The 24,592-nt window shown below is 52.9% G+C and overlaps 1 protein-coding gene across 1 annotated transcript in view; it reads left to right on the top strand.

Moving 5' to 3' along the window:
• Positions 1 to 24,592, top strand: part of LOC112310533 (uncharacterized protein KIAA1671) — a 69,220-nt gene that overhangs the window by 23,507 nt on the left and 21,121 nt on the right. Inside the window, exons 2-3 of the mRNA XM_071220320.1 lie at positions 19,419 to 19,568; positions 19,926 to 22,913. Coding sequence (XP_071076421.1) covers positions 21,355 to 22,494 — 1,140 coding nt within the window. The 5' untranslated portion in view covers positions 19,419 to 19,568; positions 19,926 to 21,354 and the 3' untranslated portion in view covers positions 22,495 to 22,913. The remainder of the gene's footprint in view (positions 1 to 19,418; positions 19,569 to 19,925; positions 22,914 to 24,592) is intronic.

Here is a 24,592-nt window from a genome sequence, read left to right as displayed (position 1 = left end):
CCTTGGCATTAGTGGCCGTGCCCGCAGCTAATCTCCCCAGAGGCTGTCTCCCGAGTTTAGGGGTGTTACCTGCAGGGGTGAGGGTAGGGGCCAGGACTTGGACCCTGCCAGAGCTGAGTCACCCCTGAACAGCTGGATTCTTTTCTTTTTTTTTTTAATGCTCACTTGAGAATGTGTTTATTTATTTGAGAGAGAGAAACACTGATATGAGAGAGAAACGTTGATCGGTTGCCTCCTATATCACCCCAATCAGGGACTGAACCCACAACTCAGTATGTGTCCTGACCAGGGACCAAACTCGCAACTTTTTGGTGCATGGGGTAACACTCCAACCAACTGAGCCACCCTGAATCCAGGGCAAGAGCTGGATTCTTTTTTTTTAATTCTTTTTTTTTTTTATTTTTAGAGAGAGGGAGAGGGAGACAGAGAAACATTGTTGTGTGAGGGAAACATCAATTGGTTGCCAATTGCCCCCTGCATGTCCCCAACTGGGGACCTGGCCCGCAGCCCAGGCATGTGCCCTGACTGGGAATCGAACCGGTGACCTTTTGGTTCGCAGGCCAGCATCCATACTGAGCCACACCAGCCAGGGCAAGAGCTGGACTCTTTCAGGGTGCCATGCTTGGGTCTGTGCCAGGAGACGAAAGTCTTCATCTGCAGGGTTCACGTTGTAGCTCCAGGCTCTGGGCCTTAGTGCGGGACAGGGACCCAGACTGAGGGAGCACACCTACTGTGTGCTCGTGAAACCTTGTGTTAGTGATTGCTGACCCTGCCACACCCAGTGTTGGCCCTGTCTTATTCACAGCTGCGTCCTGGCTCCCGGTCCAGTGCCTGGTGCACAGCAGGAGGCCAGTGAACATGGAATCAATTAATAAACGGTGCCAAGCGCTTTTACACGGACCATATGCCACCTTCCAAAGTAGAAAGGATTATTAACCCCCTCTGCAGATGAGAAAACGGAGGCTAAGGAAGGGGAGGAGCTTGCCCAAGCTCATAAAGGCAGGAGGTGAATTTGAGTTGGAGTGCGAGGAACCGCTGCCCAAGGCTCTCTTCCAACTCAGACGCCCACTTGCCAGGTGCTGATCTCAAAGCACCTCCCTCTGTCTCTCCCTGTACCTGCCTTGAAGCCAGCAATTCTCACCTGGACACGCAGGACGGAGGATGCTGACATGTGAGATGCCCTCCCCTGGGACATGGGGACTCAGTGAGGCTTCTGGCAGGCGGGTGGTAACTCCACCCTCTCCCACTCAGAAAAGCAGATCAGAATGCAAGGGCGACAGGGAGAGGAAGGTGGTTCTGGGAGAGCCCCAGGTGCACTCTCACAGGCGGCCTTGGAGCCTCATACGGTCTGGTCCGTGCCCTCTCTCCAGGCCCAGTCCCTGCAGCTTCCCTGTACTCCCCTCCTGCCAGGCTGGCAGCAGTCTCCATTCCATCCGTTCCCTGAGCTCTTTTTCTTTCTTTCTTTCTTTTTTTAACCCTAGACCTCATGGCCTTTCCTTGAGGCTAGCTCCCTTTGATCCTTTAGGTCATTAAGCTGAAATGTCACCTCCTCCAGGAAGCCTTCTTTGATCACCCAATCCATGGGGCCCAACTGTGATTCACATCACAGACCAGTTCCCTTCACCTGCCTTGTCACGTGCTGCCATCTTTGTTCTGGCCTGTTGCCTTATCCATTCCCTGTCTTTTCCACCCCCTGACTCTTAAGAGCTGGCGACATGAGTTCATGTATAAACAGAGACCCCAACTTTTGAGGCTATCAGTAGCTCCCCATCACTAAAAATGGGGGGCTGATATGTACTGAGTCAACAAATCTTTTGAATGAACTGCAACTTTAAAAAATGGCGCCAGCACAAGCGTTGGGACCTCACTTGACTCGGTGGTCAACGTGTGGCAGACCCACTTCACAGCCAGGCGTGCCTCTTCACTGTGTTGGGACACCTGAGGGGAGAACGGGTGTTCTGCGCAAGTCCACCTCTCCCGAGCCAGTGATTCTAGGAAAAAGGGTGTCCTGGGTTGGGCTCCCCAAGAAGCAGAGCCTGAGTCAAGGGTGCCAGGGCAAGTGGTTTATTTGGGTGGTGGTGCACCGTTAGGGATGCCAATGGGCAGGTGTCCCTTGGGGGCCTGGGGGTAGGGCTGTGGAACGCGCCTCTCAGTTGTCCCATGAGCAGGAGGAAGTTGTCCACCTGTGCCAGGAGGGTTTGGGCAGGGCTCCGCCAGCACCTGACACTATGGGGGCAGGCTCTGCCCCTGGTGGCTCAAGGGGGTGAGTGCTGCTGCCTCCTGCAGGCAGAGGGCGACTGTGGCTCAGCTGGACCAGAGCTCAGGGGCTGTGAGCAGGGAGAGTCACCTGTGCCTGCTTTGGCCTGAGATCTGGGGCTGTCTGCACACCGTTGTTACTTTGGGCATAAAAGGATCTCTTAAGTCCAGAGAGGTCATTTTCTTGCGTTCACTTTCTGAGGAGAAATTTTATAATAAGCAGAGCTCCTGCATACTGAGTGCCTGCTGTATACACTTTCAGGCCTCTTTAGTTCCTTGTGTTCTTCGGGACACCAGGCATAGCCTGTCCCTCCTCCTGTCCCATTGCTTTCTCCCGCACATGTGCAGACGTGGGCCAGCAGTCTGACTCCACAGGTTCCCGCCCCATCCCTGCTCTCTAAATGATTAACAGTGATACTGTGGGTGAGGACAAGAGTCGAAGCATGTGGCCACCACAGGCATTGTGCTAAGCAGCTCATACGTGTAATCTTTAGTCCTCACAGAAGCACGTGACTGTATACCCCCAGAGATGAAGGCTCTGAGAGGGGCACTGACCTGCCTAAGGCCACGCAGCTGGTAGAGGTCCAGACGGGATTGGACGTTGGAAGTCCATGCTCTGCACGGTCATGCAGAGGGACACGGACAGGGCAAGGGACCGGCGGATTCTGGCTGCCACCCCTGCATGTTGTCCCCCAAACACAGCGTGCCCTGAGCTCTTAATACCTGGTGATTATGCTGGCAAAATGAGGGCCTGGGACAACCAAGAGCAGGTGGTGTTTATGCAGAGTTAGGAGATTGTAGAGTGTTTTCTGTACCCTGGCCGGGTAAGTTGTCTTCAGGGGAGGGGCTTGCGATGACTCACGGGGAACTGACCCCAGTCTGCTCAGGTGGCATTTCCCAGCACGATGATTGGACAGGACGTCTCTGTGGGGCCCTCTCTGCACTCACGCAGGGGTGCGGGCACTCTCAGAAAACAAGAGAAGGTGCCTGGCCATTTCCTGCAGGCCTTTCCCATCCAAGGGCGGAATTCCTACAGCTTTGGCTCCCCTTCTGGTGGAAGCAAACCGGAGCTCCTGTGTAGGGTGGGTGGAGCCGGGAGGGAGGAGGTGGGGCTGTTTGGCCTGAGGCCCTGGGGTGGGCAGATCCTGCGGGGGGGGGGGGGGGGGGGGGGGGGTTGGGGGGGGGGGGCTCCGTGAGGGGTGTGGCCTTGTTTCATAGGCACCTCGAGGCCATCAAAAATTTTAGGTTTTTGTAGGCGTAACTTGCATATAGGAAAGCACACAAACCTTAAGTGTAAACACCCGCATTTGCATATGTACAGAGCATGTAGCCACCCGCCCATATCAGGCTACAGAACATTCCCAGGACCCCAGAAAGCTTCCTTGTACGTCTCCCGGTCAGCGATCCCCAAACTGACCTAGTCTACCTCCTGTCCCCCTAGACAGCCTTGCCTATTTCCTGAGCTTCCCAGAAGAGGAGTTTCGCAGGACTCGCCTAGTGCCCGGGATGCTTAGCCACTCTTGTGTGTGCCGCGGTGGTCTGGTTTTTCTTCCACTATTTCGTACTCCACCACGGGAACGCGCCACGGCGTGCCTGGCTGACTGCTGATGCGTGGATCAAAACTCGGGGCCCGGGTTTTGGCCGTTCTGCCTGCACGTTCGCGCACGCGTGTGTTGCCACCCAAGCGCTCGTGCCTGGCGGCTACATGCTCAGGAACTGCTGGGTCAGGGCTTAGGGGTCAGCCCGCTCCAGAAGGGTCTGCAAGCAGCTTTATGAGGGGTTTGTGCCCATTGAAAACCGGTTCCGCACCCCTGTGAGCACTGGCCCGTGCTGGAGCCTGTCACTTTGGCCGCTACAGCCGACATGGGGCCGTATCTGGGCCCGCGTGTTCCTGATGACCAGTGAAGGTGAGCGTCTGGTCACGTGCGGATCGAGCATTTGGGGATTTGTTTCCGAGTGTGCGCAAAGTGCCTGTTCAAGTCTTTTGGTGTTAAAAAACAAGCAAATAAAAAACAGCGAGATGGTCTTTTTCTTACTGGTTTAGAAGGTCTTATATATTTTGAACAGAGAGCCCTTGGTGACCTTTCTCTCTGTGTACATATGTACACATGCATGTGCACATATAAAACTTTTATAGAGTGTTACAAATTATATCTGTAAATATAATACCCATATGTACCACATGTTGCATAATTTGTATGCAGTGTTGTATCCCAGCCCATGTCTTGCCTTTGCGTTCTCTTAATGCTGTCTTCTGATGAGGGCAAGTTTTGCCTGATTTTATTTAAGATCAGTTTATCCCATGTTTTCTTCTAGAAGCTTTGCTGCTTTACTTCACTGACGGGTTTTTGTGTAGTGTTCCGACTGGCCTTTTGGAAAGGTCACACTTGCTGGCTCCAGCCGTGGAGGAGGCCAGCAAGGAGGTGGGTGCAGTCCTCCCAGCTAGAGGGGGCTGGCGGAGAGAGATTGCAGAGAAGTGGGAGGAGGGGTAGAGAGAGATGGGAGAGGCAGATTGAATAGGATTGGATGCGGGTCTCCTCCCTCCGCATCCTTAGGGCACTTTCTATCTTAAAAAATGCTAACCCGTGAGTCCTCGGACCGGACAGACTCGCCAGGCTGGTCTGGCCTTTCTGCCGAGCTGGGCAGGTGCTAGCTGCTGGTCGCTGGTCGTTTTCAGATGGTGCCTGGGGTGCGGTGGTGTTGGCAGCTAACATAGGAGCCCTGTATCTGGGAGAGCTCGAGCTCATGGAGCCCGTGGGCAATAACACTCTTGATTTCCTGTCGACACGTATGTGCTGCATGTGTGTCATACAAATAAGCACATGTTGTAAATATATGGTAGTAAGCATTATGGTACATGAATTGTATAAAGTATACAATACATATAGATGTATCAAATATTTACTAAATATATATAGTGCACATTGTGTATGTACATATGTCTTACATAAAAAAAGTCCATCATGAATCAGGAACCCCAAGTTCTAGTCATAATTCTGCCTGGCTTGTGTCCCGCCTCTGTGCTGGGAAACCTTCTTCTCTCTGACACAGGTGCGCCTGGGATCTCCCCTTTCCCAGTGTGTGGCCCTGAAACCCAGGCAGGGTCATTTCTTTTCTGGGGTCAGCACTTGTCATGGAGGTGCCATGGTTTAATGATCCAGGAAGAAAACCACTGGGAGGTTTTCCCCCAACACCTGGGGAATGCTTGGAGATCTGGCTGTCAGTGGGAGCTGAGGGAGGGAGGCTGCTCCCCTCACTGGTGACCACCGGGCAGGGGCGGGGATGCTGAGCTCCCAGGCGCGTTCAGTCGGGCTCCCCCAGGAGCATGGGTGGTTCTTTGGGGGTGGTGTGACCCCAGGAAACACCGCTGGGCAAGTGTGGAGGTGAGACGTGCAAGGCAAGGTGCTGGTGGTGTGGTAACACATAACAAGCAGGACGGTGCCAATCGCCCACCTCGGAGAGTTGGGGGAATGCTGTGCCAGGTCCCTCAGGCAGAGTTTGGAGGAGGGCTGCCCTGCAGGCTCTGACCTGCCACACAGGGGCCAGGAGTCACAGGCCCCCTCAGCAAGCAGCCTTGGCCACGTAGGGCTGAGTTCTGGGGGCGCCTGCATCGCCCTCCTCCAGAAAGGCTTGGACACGCTGACATGTGGTTTCTATGCGGAAATTCAGTCTGTTCCACTTTGTGCTTCCACTTAGCATTTTAAAAGCTTTTCTTTATTACAAACACATCCGTTTTATCAGAAGGCAGCCCAGCAGAGGAGTTGAGAGGGTGGGCTTTGTCATGTCAGTGTCTCTGAGCTCCAGTTTCCTCATCAGAGAATGGGAGTAAAATGTTCCCTGCCCTCAGAGGCTACGGGGAGAAAGGAGGTTTTGCCTGAGAAGTGTTTCACACAAGGCAGGATGCACGTTCAATACATAGAAGCTACTTTGCTGCAATAAAAAAGAAAATACTTTGTTATTATTATTGTAAAAAAGTTTTAAATTGTAACTAAGCAAAAAGATTAAAATCGCCTGTAGTCTCAGCTTCCCCTCCTAAGAGTTAACCTCTCTGGACATTTCCTATATATTGTTCTGATACTTTCCCTAAGTATCCATGTATTCATCTTTATATACCCATCCACATCGTCTGTGTAAAATGAGGAATGGGATCTTAATGGTCCACATTGTACCTAAGTGCTTTAAACTTTAACTCTTATTTATGTGACTAGGTAACACATTCACAAGATTCAGAATGGAAAGTTACTAAAGTGTAGACAGTGAGAAGTCTCCCTCCCATCTCTGTCCCCCACCCACCCATTCCCCCGCCCCCCCAGAAGGAATTTAAAACTTATTTTTAACTGTATTTTTCCCCTGAAACTCTTTAACTGCTGTTAATTAAAAGTGTAAAAATTTGACTGTACTCTTCATATAGTACTTAGTGAATCCCAAGGGAATTCCTCATAAGTGATGAAGGTCGCCTCGGAAATTGAACCCTGGTGCCCCATTGCACATTCTGGCCCTGTAGGCAGAGATTTTGTCAGTGTCCTGTGTTCTAGCTGATAATGACCACGGACTTGGGGGCGGAGGGGCAAGGGCTGACCCCCGGACAGGTGGCACCCCTCCGTCTGAACCACAGTGCTCTGCGCCCTGAATGAGTGGCTTCGTTTCGGGGGCCTCCATTATGCAGAGCCTTTCATTACCCAAAGCCTCTCCTCTACCCGCCTGTGTTTAAGGCAGAGGGGCAGAGAGGTCAAAATAAATTGTTCTCCGAGATGCTACAGGTCAAGACTCCTTGTAACGGGTGAGTAATCTGTGGTTTCGTTAAATCAGGTTGGGCCTGGGGGCGTGGCAGCCAGCCCTGCGGCCAGCTGATGCACCCTGTGTTGGGAAAGCTGAGAATGAGGTTAGGAGATCGGGAGATCGAGTGGCACTTGCCCCTTACTGCCCGTGTGACTTTGTCTCTCTGTGCCTCAGTTTATACATCTGTGTATCGGGATGGTACCGTGTTGTCTGGAAGAACTTTCTGTGCTGTCAAGTAAGTTATCTAGCCTAACGAGCCTGTTGATTCCTTAAAATGGGGCTAGTAGGACTGAGGCTCTGATTTAAATTGTTACTTAATTTTAATTAGTTGACATTTAAATTTTGGTAACTACATGGAAAATGCAAGGCCAGTAGGTATCTCAGGATTTGATGCTGTGAGAGGCCTAACCAAGAGGGAATGGGTGGTGAAGGCCTCTGGTGGCCCGGGGGGGACCCACCCAAAGAACTCCATGGAGGCCTGAACTGTGAGGTTAGTCAGGCAGCCATTCAGTGCCATGCTGCCTCCTCCAGGAAGCCCTCCCCTTCCTCCCTCCCCATCCAGGTTGAGCTCTGTATGATTTTCCTATTGCTGCTGTAACGAATCACCACAGTTTAGTACGTCAACGACACAGGTTTCTTCCCTTATAGTTCTGGAGGTCAGAAGTCTGATGTGGGTGTCAGGGGTGTGTTCCGCCTGAGGGCACCAGGGGAGAACCCACTTCCCAGCCCTCTCCAGCTTCTGGAAGCTGCCGCATCCCTGGGCTGTGGCCCACGTCACTCTGGTCTCTGCAGCCTCATCTCGTTTTCTCTCTCTGACCCTCTTGTAAGCACCCTTTGGTGACATTGGGCCCCGAGGATAATCCAGGATAGTCTTCTCTCAGAGCCTTCCCTCACTCACACCTATAAAGGCCTTTTGTTGGTAGGGTAACAGATTCCAGGTTTTGGGGGTGAGGACCTAGGCCTCTTTGGGGGGCATTATTCTGCCTACAGCAAGCTGTTTCTCCTGGGGGTCTCAGTGTCACCTCACTGCTGCGGTTACTGTCTGCGGCCAGGTCTGCTTCCCCAGACTGTGCTGTAGCAACAAGCAGGCTCTACCCCAAAACTTGCCTGGAAATTTGCGCAGAGCAGGGCTGGGCCGTCCCTATGCCAGGTGGGTGGGGTGAATGACGAGATGGCAGAGCCCCAGCACTCTGGGGACAGCTTAAGTGGAATCCCGGGTCAGCTAACTGACTAAGTGATTGGCCTCATCTTTGCCTTTTGAAACCTCAGTTTACCTGCCCCTAAAATGGGGATAATAATATTATCAACCTCAGAAGGTCATTTGTTGAACGGATTAAAATAAATTTTTAATTTCTTGAAAAGAAATTAATCTCAATGAATTAAATTAAATTGATTTAATTAAAGTAATTAAATGTAGAGCCCTTGGCACAGTGCCCAGCCCACGGGCAGCAAGTAATAACACAGCAACTGTTGATGCTGCCGGGATTAATAGTGCGGGAAGGATCGGGTGGCCACCTGAGTTCAAGTCCTGGCTCTACCCCTTGGGCAAATTACTGACCCTCCCCAGGCCTTATCTCCATCCATCAAGTGGGTCTAATCCTACAACCCACCTCAGAGGATGGATTAAATGGGGAAATCCATTTAATGTGCTGTTTAGCACAAAATCATTGCTCAGTTAGTGATTTGATGGTGGTAATTATTATTGCCAGGCTTTCCCAGGGCCCAGCACTTACTAGGTTGGAGGACAAAGCAATTGAATAAACTTGGAACAGCTCGCTGGGGTCTCTTTCTGGTGGTGGGGCCAGGAATACACCTTCAGCCGAGGCCCGGGTTCTGTGCCAGGAGTGGGGCCTGTCTATTGTGCCCTGAGGCTGGCCGCGCCAGGCCCTGACAGGTTTACGGGGCGCTGGAAGCTGGTCCAGGAGGAACTGGTTGCCTGAAGGGCGTGGGAGGCACAGTTATTCTCCTGGGAAAACCAGGAGAGGACATGTCAGCGCCGCTGCAGGTTCATTGCCATGGACAGTGTGCAAACGGGAATGGCTGGTAGGGGTGGGGTGGGTGCTGTGCATCGGCCAGGGATGGACCGGAGACTGGGACATGGGTTCAGTCTCGACCACTCTCTAGGTTTTTCGTGTACCCTGGTTGGGCAATGCTGTTTGGTGTTTACATTCTTTGGCACTTCCCCCCCCATCCCATCCCCCATTTTCATCAAGGCTTGTCTAGATGACAGGCTGGTAGTGGATCTCAGGCAGCCTTGTGAACAGTACCCACTTAGCCAGTTGTGCTTCCTTTCCCTCTTCCTGGCTGTGAAATGGGTACACTTTGAGCATAGGTGAGGGCCACTCCCCTAAATCACTCTCTCCCAAATTCCTTCATCAGAGAGCTGGAGAGTGGTTCAGAGTTAGCACAGTGGCTCAGCTATGTCATCAAATATCTTTTCCATGCCACTACCCTTAAAATAGCCCTTGTTACCTCATGGTCCCAAAATGGTTGCCTTGGCTCCAGGCATCACATCTTTGTTCCAGGTAGGAAGAAGGAGAGGGAACACTACAAGTTGCATCTGCTAGTTTTACCAGCTAGCAAAAGCCTCCCTAGAAGTCTTCTAGCTATTTTTCTTTATGTTTCTTTGGTCAGCACTGGACCACATAGCTGCAAAGGAGGCTAAGGAAGCTTGTCTCTGGCTTGTTAGCTTTAAGAAGGGGAGCTGCTGGAGAACGTGCATCTGCAATGTTTGACTCCACTTTGCTGGTGATTTCCCAAACCCTGTCCCATTATTTTATTTTTAAACTTTTCACTTTTTCAGGAGTTAAATAAAATTTTAAAACAACCTTTATGAAAATCTCTATTGTAAGTAGAAAGCCAGTGTCACTTGCCTTAAATACAAAATCACAGTAACATTAAATGCAATGAAAATAAAATTATGTTTTAAAATCTGCTGCAACAGATGGTCTGAGCTTGGGATTGCTTGCTCTTTCCCCAGTCTGGGCAGTAGCAGGTGACGGAGATGTGGGTGCTAATGTGGTCCTGAGCAGAGACCGACTCTTGGACTTCACGAGAAGGCTCCCACGGGAATCAGGCAGGAAGGAGCTTTCTCAGAATGTCATTCACAGAAGTATAACGCTGTGCCTGGGCATCAGAGCATCCTCAGTGCTCTCTAAAACCATCTCGTGTCCCCCAGGTGCTGCCTTCCACCTCTGGAGAACCCAGCACCATCCTGTTTTCCTTCCATGTGCCAGGCATTGAGTAGGTTCTAGCAAAGGGAACCCTGAATGAAGGGGTCTAGGCGCTGGGCTGGCTGGGGAAGGGAGCTGTAAACCTTGCAAGGGGGAGAACCCCAGGCTTATCTCTGATACAAGGTGATAGAATCAGGTCACTTGCCAAGGAAGGTTGGAAGTCCCTTTGGCTGGGAAATCAGAATAGACTTCCTGGAAGAGGTGTCCCTTAAAAGTGCTCTGAAAGACTGGGTGGGCTTTGGGCAAATGGACATTGTGCTGTGGGTAAAAGGGCTTTTGAGTGGAAGAGACACCAAGTCATGGGACCCATTCAGGAATCTGGGAGTGTAGGCAGGATCTGCAGTATAGACCAGGTTCCTTGCTTTGTGGGGCCTTGACCTTGCCCAGAGCAATGGGCGGTGGGAGCCATTTGTGTTAAAGCTGGGGAGTGTCATGATCAGACCTTCCCAGGATTTGAGCTTTTCATGTAATGCAGCTCTTAGGCCAAAATAAGTGCATTCCTTCAGAAATCTACTTGTACTTGGAGGGAATGATTTTTTTTTCCCCCCTGAAACGCAATAGGCACTCCTCGGCCTCCCTGAAGAGGGAGCGTGTGTGATCAGTTTTTATGAGTCCAGCATTGTGCTGTGAGGGGTGCTGAATTGAGCTTTGAGGTTGAGTTTCCACTGCTGTGACCCTCCATCCCGGGGCCCGGTCTTCCTTCCTGCCCTCTGGTCCAGGCCAGGCCGGATGTGGCCTCTGGACTCCATCCTCTCTCTGTGAGCTGTTCTAATCGCCCTGGCAAACCTTACAGTCAAGTTTGCGATGACTGCATCATAAACCAGTGCCAGTGAAGTTCCCAGAGAGGTCGTAGCCAGCCAGGAGCCCCGTTTATGGCTCCTCACACATCTTCATTGGGTTTGCCTTGTGGGAAAGGCTGGGAACCCTGACCCCTGAAGCTTTGAATTAAGTAAGCAAGGGGTGCGTTTCCCTTAGGTGTGAAGGTCCTTTCTGCATCTATCCAAAGCTCTAAAAATGCTCTCTACTCCCTTTTCACTAGCCAGCCCACTTCTCGGTAAAAATTTTCCCAGGAAAGTAATTGCATGTGGGCGATCATTGGATGAGTTGAATGGTCCGTGATTGGATACAACCTAAGGATCCAGTGGTTGGGGGCGGGTTAGCCAATGAGGGGCTCTCCGTGTATCGGAATGTGCGAAAGCTTTAGAAACGGCCGTGTCGGTTGTGCAGCTGTGGATGGGAAAGGCGGTCGTGACACATATTAAAATCAAACAACATAAACAAGCAAGTCCCTAAATAGCATGCATGGTCTGATTCATTTTTCCTTTGTCCAAAAGTTCCCATTTACACTGGAAATGCACATGTTGATGTACATCAGAATGCTAGATTTGGGGTTATGAAGAACATTTTTGCTCAGCTGCTTTTTTACATTTTCTGTAGTTACCGTGTGGAGCGACTGAATAGGTCTGGTGGCGGGGTGGGTCACAGCCAGAAGAGTGTAGGAGCTTTGGATATTTTCAAGAGGGGACTGCCACCTCCCTGGCTGAGTCCAGTTTCTCAGGGGACTAAGTTTTCCACAGTCTAGAGCAGGTGTCCCCAAACTCTTTTTGTGACAGGCTGGATAGCAAATTATTTTAGGCTTTCTGGGCTAAACTGCTTCTGTGCCAGCTCCTCAACTCTGGCCTGATACCTTGGAAGAAGCTATAGATCATATATATAAATAAACGGCTGTGTTGCAATAAAACTTTATTTACAAAAACAGGCAGTGGGCTGGATGTGGCCTGGGGACTACCGTTTGCCCATCCCTGGTCTAGGTACAAACAAACAAACCAACCATCCAAAAAATGCAACTTGATTCATGGTTTCAGTGAGCTCTTTAGCCAGTTCAGGAATAGCACCAATAGCAGGAAGGAACGGGCCCAGGAAAATTGAAAAGGCGGATGTTCAAGTAGAGGCGCAAAGATAAGTTGTAACATTCTTCCTCTGGACGGGCAGTTGTGGTGCACAAGGGTGGGGGCAGGGCGGGAGCGGTTTGGACGGTACTCCGGAGTGTCTAAAATGCAGTTAGCACATTAAAGGCTCTGAAGAGTCTTGCGGGAAGGACAGGAGTTTACCACTCTTGGACCCAGAGTTCCCCAAACCCGTTTAATGAACCTCAGAACCCTTTTGTGAGTGTAAATTTGTCCTTACACAGAAGCCAAGCCTGTGCTAATTAAGGCAGTTCTTAGAGAGATGGGGCACACTCAGTAGGACACTTAGCCCTCGCTCTTCTGTCAACGGGGGCGTAAGAATTTTGTGTAGTCCCCCCTAATCCTTTACTGAGCACCAGTTGTCTAGAAGGAATCGTGGGGGACCAGGAGATTTAGACCATGTGTCTCAGCATCCAGAAAGCGACCCCTTGTTCAACCTCTTCTTTCACCAGTGGGGAGAGCGAGGCCTGGAGCATGGGAGGGGCTTACGCAGGCTCCCACTGCAGGTTCGTGGAGGAACTGAGACAGAACTAGGGTGAGAGACATTCTGCGTGAATCCGTCTTTATTAAATGCCCAGAGGGGCAAATCCACGGAGGCAGAAAGCAGATTAGTGGTTGCCGGAGGCTGGGGAGGGTTAGGTTAGGGGATGAGGAGGGCTGCCTCCTGGGTACCGGGTTTCCTTTGGGGCGACGACAGTGTTTTGGAGCTGGGTGCTGGTGATGGTCGCACAGTACTGTGACTTTACTACACGCCACTGCGTCGTGTGCTTAGAAGTGGTTGGAAAGATGAATTTTATGTTATGTGATTTCTGCCACAATTCAAAAAAAAAAGGAGGATGGTGGAATAATTTATCATCCAAATCTGGACACTTTCGAGAGTGAGAGCGGCCTGTCGCAGGTGAACAGGGATGCGTGGTCACCTTGACGCGAACCGTGCGGCTCTGGCGCTCGGACCAGGTTCTGTGCTCTCAGTGGGACTCTGACTCGGGTGAAAGGAGCATGGTTTGTAGAAGGCTGTACCTCTTGTACTTTTCACCAAGTTAGTCCTACCTGGCCCCAGCGAGGGCGAGTGAATGGGCTCACACTGTATTTCTCCCACACCTTTGAGCCTTTGCACATGTGTTTCCCATAGTGGCACCAACCTCCTCCTTTGCATGGCTGACCCCTGCCAGTCTTAGCTGATATGTCACCTCCTCCAGGAGGGCATCCCTGACTACTTCTCCTTTGGGCTTTTTTAGTCCTGCTTTCCACCCCCACCCAGGCACCACCCTCTCCCTATTTTATGGTGTTTAATTTCCTCTACCCCCACTAGATTGTGTCACCCACTGTGATCAGGAGCCAGGTCTCCTTTGCTTCCCCCCTCCAGAACCTTTACTTCCCCCTTCCATCATCTCCGACTGAAACTCCGTCCCCACCGCACACTGAGTCCCACCCCCCAGACGCTGGCCACCATTGTTCTACTTTCTGTCTCTGAACTTGGCTACTCCAGGTACTTCCTGTAAGTGGAATCAAACGGCATTGGTCTTTTTGTGTCTGGCTGATTGCAGTCAGCATGGTGTCTTCAGCGCTCACCCGTGAAGCACAGGTCAGACTTGCCTGCCTTTTCAAGGCGGAATGGCGTTCCGTCGTGTGGGTGGGTGAACCACGTTTGTTCTCCCATTCGTCCATCGCTCAGTAGGCGTTTGCGCGGTTTCTGCCGGTTGGCCACCATGACGGCTGTAGCTTTGAACGTGGCGCGCAGGTCTCCGAGTGAGTCCCTGCTTGCAGTTCTTTGGCTCCGCACCTAGGAGCGGGGTTGCTGTGTCACCTGGTAATTCTGTGTTTAATTTTTTGAGGAACCACCATGCTGTTTTCCACAGTGGCCACACCACTTACATTCCCACCCGTGGTGCCCAAGGGTTCCAACTTCTCCACATCCTCGCCAACACTTGCTGTGTTCTGTTTTGGGATTTTTCTTTCTTTCTTTTTTTTTTTTTGTGATAGCCACCCTATTGAGAGTGAAGTTTCCTTTGTCTGCAAACATCCTAGAAGCATGTGTTGTATAGTTAAGCCCATGGGAAGTCTGGAAGAAATCTGACAGGGAGGGAATGGGGGAACAGCATCACTCCCACCTCCCAAAGTCAGGGTCAGGGGTCAGGGTCATGTCGCTGCATGCTTCCAGCTTCAGTATCCTCATCTGTAAGATGGGGTCATAACAGGACCCTCTGCATGGAATTGTTAAGTGGGCAATCCTTATAAATCACTCGTTGGCACAGTGCTTAGTAAATAACAGTACTTTTGATTCTTAGCTTTCGAAAGTTCTGAGAATGGGCGGGAGAAAGCCATAGACGCTCTTCAGTTTGAACTGACTCGGAGAACACAGTGCAGAGGGAAACCTCTGGTGGGGGCTGAAAAAGCATCTATTTGCACAAACACCATTAATGGAAATGAAATTTAAAATTTTAAAATTTACCAGCTCTTCCAGACCTTGACCGTAAACAACCTTAGCTATTGTCACAGCCTTGACTAGGACAGATATCCAGTCTGTCACCCCCACCCAATGGGGTTATCCGAAGCGCTCTCCACAGGATTGCATGGAGCCCCCTCCCAGCCCTTCCTTCCCAGGGCTGCAGGATAATCCACTTACACGTGAAAGCTGAGACACTGTCACCTCTTCCACAGGCTGTGGGTCGCTGTTAAGTTTTTGCTCTGGCAGCCATAGTGACCATCTTTCCTGACCCCGAAGTCAGGATGTGTGTGTGGTGATGGGATTTTGTGTCACCTGTGACGTTCTGGGCAGACTGGGAACTGGAGGTCTGTCTGTCTGCCAACACTGCAACTTCTGTGACATCTCAGGAGTCCTGGGCTTTTACAGATAAGGGTTATCACCCCAAGTCCAGGCTGTGTTATTCTGCACTTGGGCAAATAACACCGCAGTAGGTACCTTTGGGTATGTGGCTCTCTCTGCCTTCAGATGCCTTCTGTGGGATAAGGTTTTAGAAGTGGGATTGCTGAGTCAAAAAGCGATGTGTGGGGTTTTTTTTGGGGGGTGGGGTCTGCTGGGGAAAAACAACTGACTTGTAGTCGGGGTGCTGGAGCCTAGCTCTGCTTTCACTAGCATGGGACCTGGCTTGTGTTGTGAACCGCGTTTTCTCATCTGTAGCGCGGCAGTAATTTGAGAAGCACAAGGTCGTTGAGAGTATTAAACGGGAGAAGGCGGAAAGAGCACGGAGTCACTTGGTATGATGCCTGCCTCTCGATGGAGTTTCAAAAAGTATTAGTGGAAAGTGAACATCGCCAAATTGCTCCTATAACTCCCATTGGCCCTGGGAGCAGATGAGCATTTCAGTTCTCCACACCCGCGCCTGCATCGGATACTGTCATTTTCTTCTCTCGGGGAAGCTCTCTCTTCAAGTATTTTTTTGCACACTGGCTTTATGTCCGTCCGGTATGGTGGTCAGATCCTGGGAATACAACTGGGAACCATACCCAGGTGCCTCCTGGCCAGGGGCTCCCTGGTCTAGTGGAGGAAACAGAGGCAGTTACCAGGTATGCGATCAGTGCTGGGCTAGAGAGAAGCACTGGGAATAAGATACCAGGGCACCCAGGAGGCACCTGAACCCATGTGGGGCATCAGGGAGGACTTCTTGGAGGAGGTGGCAGCTTGGAGCTGAGAACTGAGGGATGGCTAGACATCAGCCAAGTAGTAGCAAATGGCAGTGTAGAGGCTTGAAGGTGAAGGAAAGCACAGCATGTCTTGTGACCTGTCTGGGGTTCATTGTAAGTATGTGAGTGCATGTGAGAGACAGACAGACAGACGGATGGGGAAGTGTCGATCATTAGACTGAAGCTGGTGGAGTGAAGAGGAGCCAGATCCTGCCGGGATCTGTATCCAGAAGTTGGCGGGGCTTTGCGCAGGGGAACAAGGTGGTAGTGTTTGCACAGCAGAGAATCACTCTGGCTGCTGCTAGGAGAATAGATAGCAGGAGGCTCAGCAGAGACAGGAATGTCAGCTAGGAGGTGGGTTTTAAATGTCCCTTCTCAGGGAAGTTTTCCCTGCCACTCTCTCCTTCATTGTCCCTCGTCTAACATTCTGCATGCTTACTCATTTAAACATCTTGCTTGTTTATGTTCATTGTCCGTTCCCCTCTTCTTGACCACCAGCTCCACAGGAACAGGCCCTGTCCCCAGCACCTGGCCCAGAGCCTGGTACATAGTGGGTGCTCAGTAATTGCATTTTGGGATGAATGAATGAATGAGCTAAGGATGCAGCCGTGGAGATGGAGAAGAGGATGCCTGCATTCCAGTGACATGAGACGCTTTCCATCTGGGACCTGTGGGTGGACCAGCCACACACATTTCCTGCAGCCCGGCTCTTCTGGGAGGACACGGGCACACCCGTGGCCCTTTGCCCAGTGCAGCGCACAGATTTGCAGGCTTGGGAGCCCAGGTCGCATTCCGGAAGGTGCCGGAAGGTGTCAGGACTGGCTCGCACCCCTCAGCAGATGGTGGCATTCCCAGGAAACGGCACCCAGAGATGGCTGAGTGAATGACTGGTGAGCTCCCAGATCGGATTTAAGGGTGTAAGCATGAAGAATTGGCAACAGCTGTTAGAATGAATCAATGGCTCTGAATCTGAGCGAAAAGCTGCCATGCTGTTTGGTTCTGAACGGAAGCGCTTCTCTGGCCCTGTGCGGTTCTCTCGGACTTCCCGGGAGACCTTGAGCTCTGCGCTGCACCCCCAGCACCCACGTGTGGTGGAAGTTCCGAAGGATGGACAGATGAGTGCTCTTGAATGGTGCCTAATTTCAGCAACTGTTGGTCTTGGTGACTCAGTTCCCAGGAAAAATGGGACTTATTCTCTGCATGAAATTGCAGGAAATGGAATTTTAAATTTTGCAAATCAATTCAGCAAAATCAAGCCTGTGGACCTGGCAGGTTTAGCAAAAAGCAGAGACGTACCCCTTGCCATCCCCTGCTCGAGGTGCTTGAGGTTGGACTGACACGCCTGTCTTCTGGACTCCTGCAGCCTCCTGACATCCCAGGGCAGCCTTGCTGCCCTTCTGTCCCCCAGGGCGACATCCATGATGATTAGAAGGAGGTGGCTCACATTCGGTGTCCCCACTTTCTCCAGGGAGCTCTTGTTTACCTGGCTTTAGCCATAGCACTAATAATTTTAATTAGAGCAAGCAAGGACCTGGCTGGGTAGCTCAGTTGGTTAGAGCATCATCCCGATACACCAAGGTTGCAGGTTCGATCCCCAGTCAGGGCACAAGAATCTAGTATGTGAATGCGTGTGAGAGAAAGACAGACAGGCATTCTAATGAATGCATCAATAAATGGAACGATAAATTGTTGTCTCCCTCTCTCTCTACCCCTCCCTACCCCCCTTCCTCTCTCTCCCTAAAATCAATGAAAAAAAATTTAAAAAGAGCAAGTGAGGCCCACTCCAGGAATGCGTAGCACTTGCTGCTGTGTGGGCTTCCGAAATGTTTTGGAAGAGACTACCATCTCTTAAATTAAGCAGAACATATGTGATGCATTGAAAGTAGGGTTTAAAGCATCTACTTCAATAAGTGTCTTTGTATTTTACAACAGGTTAAGTGAATACCTGAGAATCCTGGATTTCTCTAGGTTTGGGAACGCCTTCAAAATATTATTTAGCCATTCATTCTGGTGGTTTAAAAACTTTTCCCCCTTCGTTTGTTGCCGTATTAATTAATTCACGGATTTGTTCGTGCAACCATATTTACGTACCAGGCATTTTAAATGGGAACTCAAGAGGAAGCCCGAAAGTGTTAAGCAGATTACAGATAACAGAGACACCTCTCTGGTTGTGAGGGGTGCCGACCAAGAGGCTGTTTTCTCTCGTCTTTCCCTTTCCCTTCCCTGCGGTGTGGCTACTGGGACGGCTTCGGGGAGCCCAGAGTGGGGTGACATTTGGGTACCCCTGACCCTGGGTTGGCAGTGGTCGCTCGTGGCGACTCCCTTCCCAGAAAAAGCCGTCCAGAGAAGCAGCCGTTCCACATCTGGGCGAATGAGCTGGGGTGCCAGCGTGGGGTTAACCTGGTCACTGCAGGCGTCTGACAGTGGCCTGTCCCAGACCCTGGGGCTCCTCCCCATGGCCCAGCGAGACTGGTGGGGCCTCCTGCTGTGGCAGCCGAGCGTCCAGCCAGACTCTGCACAGCTCTCCGGTCCTGACATCCTATAGCATGTGACCGGTGGCCATCCTGGGGTGTGCCAGAGCCCGAGAAACTCACCTGATGTCCCAGAGTGTTGTGTGTCCCGAGACGCCTGACATCTGTACTTATTCGGCATCTTAGAAGGGTGGGGAGCGGGGCCAAGAAAATATTTCTTCTTTCATGTGTGCATTCGCTCAGTAATTATATCCGTGGTGCTGTTACAGGCCAGGCCCCTGTGCTGGCTACCGGGACTCGGGGGCCCTCTGGGGGCTTCCGTGGAGTGGGAAAGATGGGTGTGAAGCATCATGCACTATTAAATGTAACCGTAGCTGTGAGAAGACCTGCCGGGTATCTGTGGGGCTCCACAGACAGGGAAGAGGGAGACTGCACTAGGCTGGAGGGGGACAGTGGTCTGAGCTGTGACTCAGGGGTGGGCCTGTGTCTGAGCAAGAGAGGCATCTCAGAGAGCGGGCACGGCGTGTGCAAAGGCCCTGGGGAGGCATCCGAGAGCCTCCAAGAGATGCCATGTAGAAACATCGCTGAGCAGGAAAGCCAGCTCCTTGAGTGCTCAGGAGTCACCTCCTCTGAGCCGAGCGAGCCTTCTGGGACCGCCACTCCCAGTTCTGGGCAGTGCGCCCTCCTAGCCCTGGGCCCCCACGCACCCCTCTGTGAGCCACGGTGTTTACTGCCCGGTGTTGTGATTGTGTGTGTGTGCTTCTCACATGAGACGGAGAGGTCCCCAAATGCAGGGGGCATTTCTCGTTTGTCTCTGTGTACCTAGTAGGTGCCCGGGAAACATGAAGCATAGGAACGGGGGAGATGTTTACAGAGCCCCTGCTGTGGCCCCACACCTCCGTGCACCTGTGTCTGTCAGCCTGCAATGCTGGAAAGCCGAAAGGAGCGTGAGTTGGCCAGGCTGCAGGAGATGCCAGTGGACGCCATTGGAGCTCCGGCGCCTTGGCACCATCCGCGCACATATTGCTGGGATGCGGGACTGAGGCTGCCATCCCGTGTCTCCCCAGACCTGCCGAAACTGAGCCTGCAGGGACGAGCTTCCCTCCCCCTCCGGCTGCTGCCATGGGAGTGTGGGGACAGCCCCGTTCGAGATGAGATGTGACACTGTCGGCTTCCTCTGGCAGTCACGCATCCCCAGCCAGGGCCTGCCAGCTCGGGTGAGTGGGGTTGCAGTGTTCTGGCGGTGGGGGCCGCCTGTGGGTTCTGCCAAGGAGTTTTCTCTCCGTCCTTTGAGCCCTGTTATTGTCCCATGTGTCACGTCCGGGCTACGTATGTCTCCAGAGGTCACAGGGGCCGACTCTAAAGGTGAACAGCCCAATGTGGGGCAGGGGCCCCGGTGTCAGGGTGGGTAGAGTTCTCCCTCTCTCAGATTCGCCGGTTCTCCATATCTGCCCCTCTCCTCTGCTTCCGACACGTCTAGACAGTGTTCCCCGGTTTAAGGAGAAGGGATCTGTTAGCGCCATCGAGCGTGTAAGGAAGAGAAAATATCAAAATCTGTCTGCCTTTCTTTCCAGCAAGCTGCTGCGTGAGTCAGAGCCGGAGGGCAGCAATGCGGGGCCCCAGGAAGCGGAGCGGGAGGCTTGCGCTGAGCTGAAACACCTTCTACTGCTAGTCCACCTGGAGGGGGCAGGCTGGGGGCAGTTTTGGGGGGAAGGGGAACAGTGTTATGAAGGTGGGGACCCGGCGGCTGGGGTAGGAATGGGCAGGAATCAAGAATAGTGACTTGTCTGGTACTTTTTAAGACCAGAAAAGGAATAAAACACAGCTTCCAAAAAGGCAGGGCAGAAGGGGTTGAAGACTTGAGGTCAAGTTCCAGCTGTGTGATGCAGGCACGTGGGTGCCCTCTCTGAGCCCTTTCCCTTCTCTGTAATGGAGCTTCAGGTACTACCTGCCTCGTGGGCTTGTTGGGGGGTTAATGAGGCAGGAGGGCCCCTGACTTGAGAAAGCAGGTCATACATAGCTGGGTGGACAAGGGGCTACGCCCGAGCCACAGAATGAGGTCTGACAGTCACCGTGTCCCCACTCCTGGGGTTGGGAGGGTGGTGTGATGTATTGGACATGGGATGCCCTTGGCCAGCCTGGAGGCCTCATTCCTAGTATGCCCTCACCATTAGCTGTCGCTCTCACTGAGACAGCGAAGGTAGCCAGCATGCAACGGGCATTCCCCAGAAAAGAACCCAAAGGCAAATAACAACGTAGGTGAGTGAAAAATCAAGATGACTTTTTTTTTTTAAGGCATCTGGAAGGGCCCAGAGGGGAGGACAGGTCTGGTTGGTGGCTGAGGCCTGGGTTTAGTGCCGTTCACCTACTCTGTGACCTCAGGGACTCTAGCTTCAGGGGACTGTGTGAGCTGGGATGGTCACTTACCTCCTGTGTGCTGGCACGCAGCCCAGGATGGGGACGAGGATCAGCTGGGACACCTGATGCCTGGAGGCAGGCTCTGTGGTGGGAAAGGAGTTTGGTGCCGGGAGTGAGGGACCCCCGGGGTGCTGTCTCTGGGGCTTGTGCTGGAGCGTGCAGTGTGGGTATGGAGTCCAGCTGGGTCCGAAGCCTGACTTCGATGCTTTTCTGAGTGACTTCAGGCCGGTCACTTGGCCTCTCTGAGCTGATTTCCTTATCTGTACAGCAGAGAGTCATTTTTTTACCCCAAGAGCCTGCCTTGAGATTAGCTGAGTTGGGCAAGTCCTAGAGAATGTTGGTGCCTTGCCCCACCCTTTAATCTGGAAGGAACTTCAAAAGCAGCCACTCAGTCCAATCCCCTTGCCCCCAGTCCAGAGAGGTGGAGAGGCTGGCCCAGGCTTGCCCGGTGAGGTCAGCAGGGAGCTGTTGTCCAGAACTGGGAGCTCAGGTCAGACGCGGACTGCATTTTAAGTGGACTCTGTTTCATTTTGCGTCAGCAGTGACTTCTGCGTGTTGTGTCCCCATGGACCCACAACCATAGCCATGGCGACGCGGGTAGAAGTCGGCTCCATAACGACCCTGACAGGAGTGCCAGGCCTTGGTGAGATCACCAAGGAGGAGACCCTGACACGGACCTACTTCTGCCAGGCCGGGGATGCCCCTGGAGCCCCCTCGGCGTGGCTCTTGGAAGGAAAAAGCCCCCTGCGGAGCCCCGCACGCTTACTCCCCCTGCCCAGGCTCTCCCCCAAGCCCTTCTTCAAGGAGAAGGCCCTGGATGCAAAGACCCCCATGGCATCCTTGCAGCCCTGCCCGTCCAAGCCAACTCCTTCCTGCGGGTCGCCCCAGGACGCTGTGGCAAAGGCCCTGGGCGAGGGGGTGCCCAGCCTGGTGGGGCAAGAGGTGGGGGGTGACGAGGGCCTTCGGAGAAGCTCATCCCTGTTCCACAAGGCCTCCTCCCTGAGGCCCAGCCCTGGCACTGCAACCGCGATCATCTTTGAAACCACCAAAGCCGGCCCCACGCTGGGCAAGCGGGCCAGGGAGGGGGCTCAGGAGGCCAGTGCAGGTGTGTCTCAGGTGCCCCCCTCAGGCTCATGGCCTGAGGTGTCTGCCAAGCTCTCCCTGCCCGCCCGAAAGCCAGGGGGAACCCTTCCCCGCCCAGCCTCCCTGTCCCAGGACACAATGCCGACCTCCACCCGAGAGGAGGCAGGCCCAGAGGAGCCTCCTGCAAAGGCCGGCAGAGTGGAGGACACAGGTGGCCCCGCCGTGGAGCCCAGGCCTCCTCGCCCTAAGAGGAGGCCGGTGCCAGCCTTTTTCGTGGAGACTGTTCAGCCCCAGAAACCGGGCCCAGGCGGAGCGGCTGCGGCAGGGAAAGCTCCCCCCACGCCTCCTGAGAAGATGTGGATGAGGAGGCCCAGGCCCCTGTCTGTGGACCTCACGGCCTGGTTTGAGAGCAGAGAGGCCTTGCTGAAGAAGGTGGCCAAGGAGGCCACGGCAGGTCCCCCCAGCCAGCAGCAGGGGCCTGAGCGGTCCAACCCTCAGCCCAAAGAGGAGGGCGCATGTTTGGGCAAAGCAGAGGCCCCCCTTTGTGACCCCGATGCAGACTTCCTGGAGGTGGCCAAGAAGCTCCAAGAACGGAGGGACAAGGTGCTTTCTAAGCAGGCGGAGCGGACTGTGCGGGGCTAGGCCAGGGTCAGCTCCACTGAGGACCAGAGGCTGGGGGAGGAGAGAGCCACCCTGAACAGGGAGCCACAGAGGGCTCCCGAGTCTCCTTCGCCCAGGCCTGGGAAAGGCCAGGAAATGGCTGAGGTCAGGAGCAGAGCATCTGATGGGGAAATCCAGACCAGGGGAGAGTGGGCCTCCAGGGGCAGCATCAAGAAGCGCCTCAGCCTCTTTGGGGAGGAGAGTGCTGTGGCCGTGGCAGTGGGGTCTGATCCCCAACTGGCCACCCCTGAGTCCCCATTGGCTGCTCCAGAGCTGCAGAAAGCGGGGGTGAGCGTCCAGGAACGGATCAAGGGCTGGGCCACTGAGAGTTCCGAGGCCAAGCCGGAGGTCAGAAGGAAGGCATTCCAGGCACGGCCACTGTCGGCGGACTTGATCAAACTGTAAGTGGGACTGTCCCATGGGGTTCACTCTGTGCCTGAGCTGCCTCAAACCGCCCACCATAGGACCCCCAGGATAAGGAACTGCTGGGCACCCTATATGTCCTCTCCAGGTTTACCCGCAGCCTTATGAGGAAGTGGTGTTAGCTACCACCCCTCAGAGGAGGTGTGTGCCAGCTGTGGGGCCAGGAGCCCGGTTTTCTTGTCCCTTCTCATCTTTGCACTTGGGGGAGATTGTGCCCATTTCACAGACTGGGATAGGAAAGGCGAAGTACTGTGAGGAGGTTGGGAGCCCAACATATTCCAGCTAAGCCTTGTTTCCATAGCTAAGCTGTCTTTTCCTAAAGTCTGTGGACACTTACTACCATATTTTGCCATGTATAATGCATACTTTTTTGCCCACGTTTTTGAGGGAAAAGTAAGGATGTGCATTATACATGGGTAGCCCTAAAGCATGGGTGCACGTTACGCGTGAGTGCATTCTGTATGACAAAATACGGTACATGGCCTGGGGCGACCTCCACGAGTGGCCTTCGGAATAAAACTAGATGGGTCAGGATAGCCTGGGCAAGTCTCTTGCCCTCCTGAGCCTCGGTTTCTTCCTGTCCTGGCACTAAGACCTGCCCTAAGGATAAAGACTCAGAGGTGTAATGCTGGGGATCGCTCTGCCCATGGGAAGCCCTCAATGCACTGTAGCTCTAAATGATATCATTAATCCTGTTCGTGAATAATGATTTTCCAAGCTTGCTCAGCCTCTGACATCTCTTGTTCCTTTGTTTTCCCACAAGTGGTGGCTTGATTACAACAGGGAGATGCCCCTGGGTGTGTCCACTGGCTCTGTAATGACATGCATACCACGGACATACTTTGTCAGGGATGGAGCTTCCAGGGGGCAGGACCTCTGGGCAGGCTGCCCTCCCAGGCCTAGGAACTAGGGCAGCCAGCTGGGCCAGAAATATACCATTGGCTCTCAGCATTTAGTATCACCTGGAAAAAATATCAGTGTCTGTATCCCACCTCCAGAGTCTGATTCAGTTGGTCTGGGGAGAGGGGCTCCTGTCTTGGTTGTTGCTAAAAACTTCCCAGGTGATTCTCCTGTGCTGGCCTGAGAACACCTGAGTTCAGATAGCAGAGAATGGGGCACCCAGGTCAGGGACCCCACACGCCTTCTCTCCTTGCAGGGCCTTGGGTTATTCCCATCAGACAGATGGGTAAACTGAGGCTCCAAGTGTGGGTTGAGTTTCAGAGGTTTGATTTCTCTCTCCTTTCCCTTCTCTGCAGCCCCTAGCCCTGAGCAAATCTTTAGGTATCCGCTCCAGGGAACTTCTCAGAGATGGAAAATTTCTAGCTCAGAGCTCCATCTTCTTCCTTGTCCCCTTCACAAGTGGAAAAACAGGCCTAGAGAGGGACAATGACTTGGCCAAAGTCACCCGGAGAGTCAGGGACAGGCCCGTGCCCCTACACATTCCAGGACGGCCCATTGCCCCTGAGTCCCGTGGCTGGTCTGCCATGGGGCTGCTGTTGTGGCGTGGGTTGCTAACAACCATTAATTACCCCTCCTGGGGCATCCAAACACCCTCATGTAGCTATTAGGGCTTTGAGTAGCCCCTTTTCCGCCCTACAAAAGGTGATAGGGAGGCGTTAATTAACCCCGTTTTATAGATGGAGAGACAGAGTCTCAG

This window comes from Desmodus rotundus, chromosome X (assembly GCF_022682495.2).
Source record: "Desmodus rotundus isolate HL8 chromosome X, HLdesRot8A.1, whole genome shotgun sequence".
NCBI lineage: Eukaryota > Metazoa > Chordata > Mammalia > Chiroptera > Phyllostomidae > Desmodus > Desmodus rotundus.
Note: the sequence above shows the minus strand (reverse complement) of the source record. Positions and strands in the feature narration are given on the sequence as shown.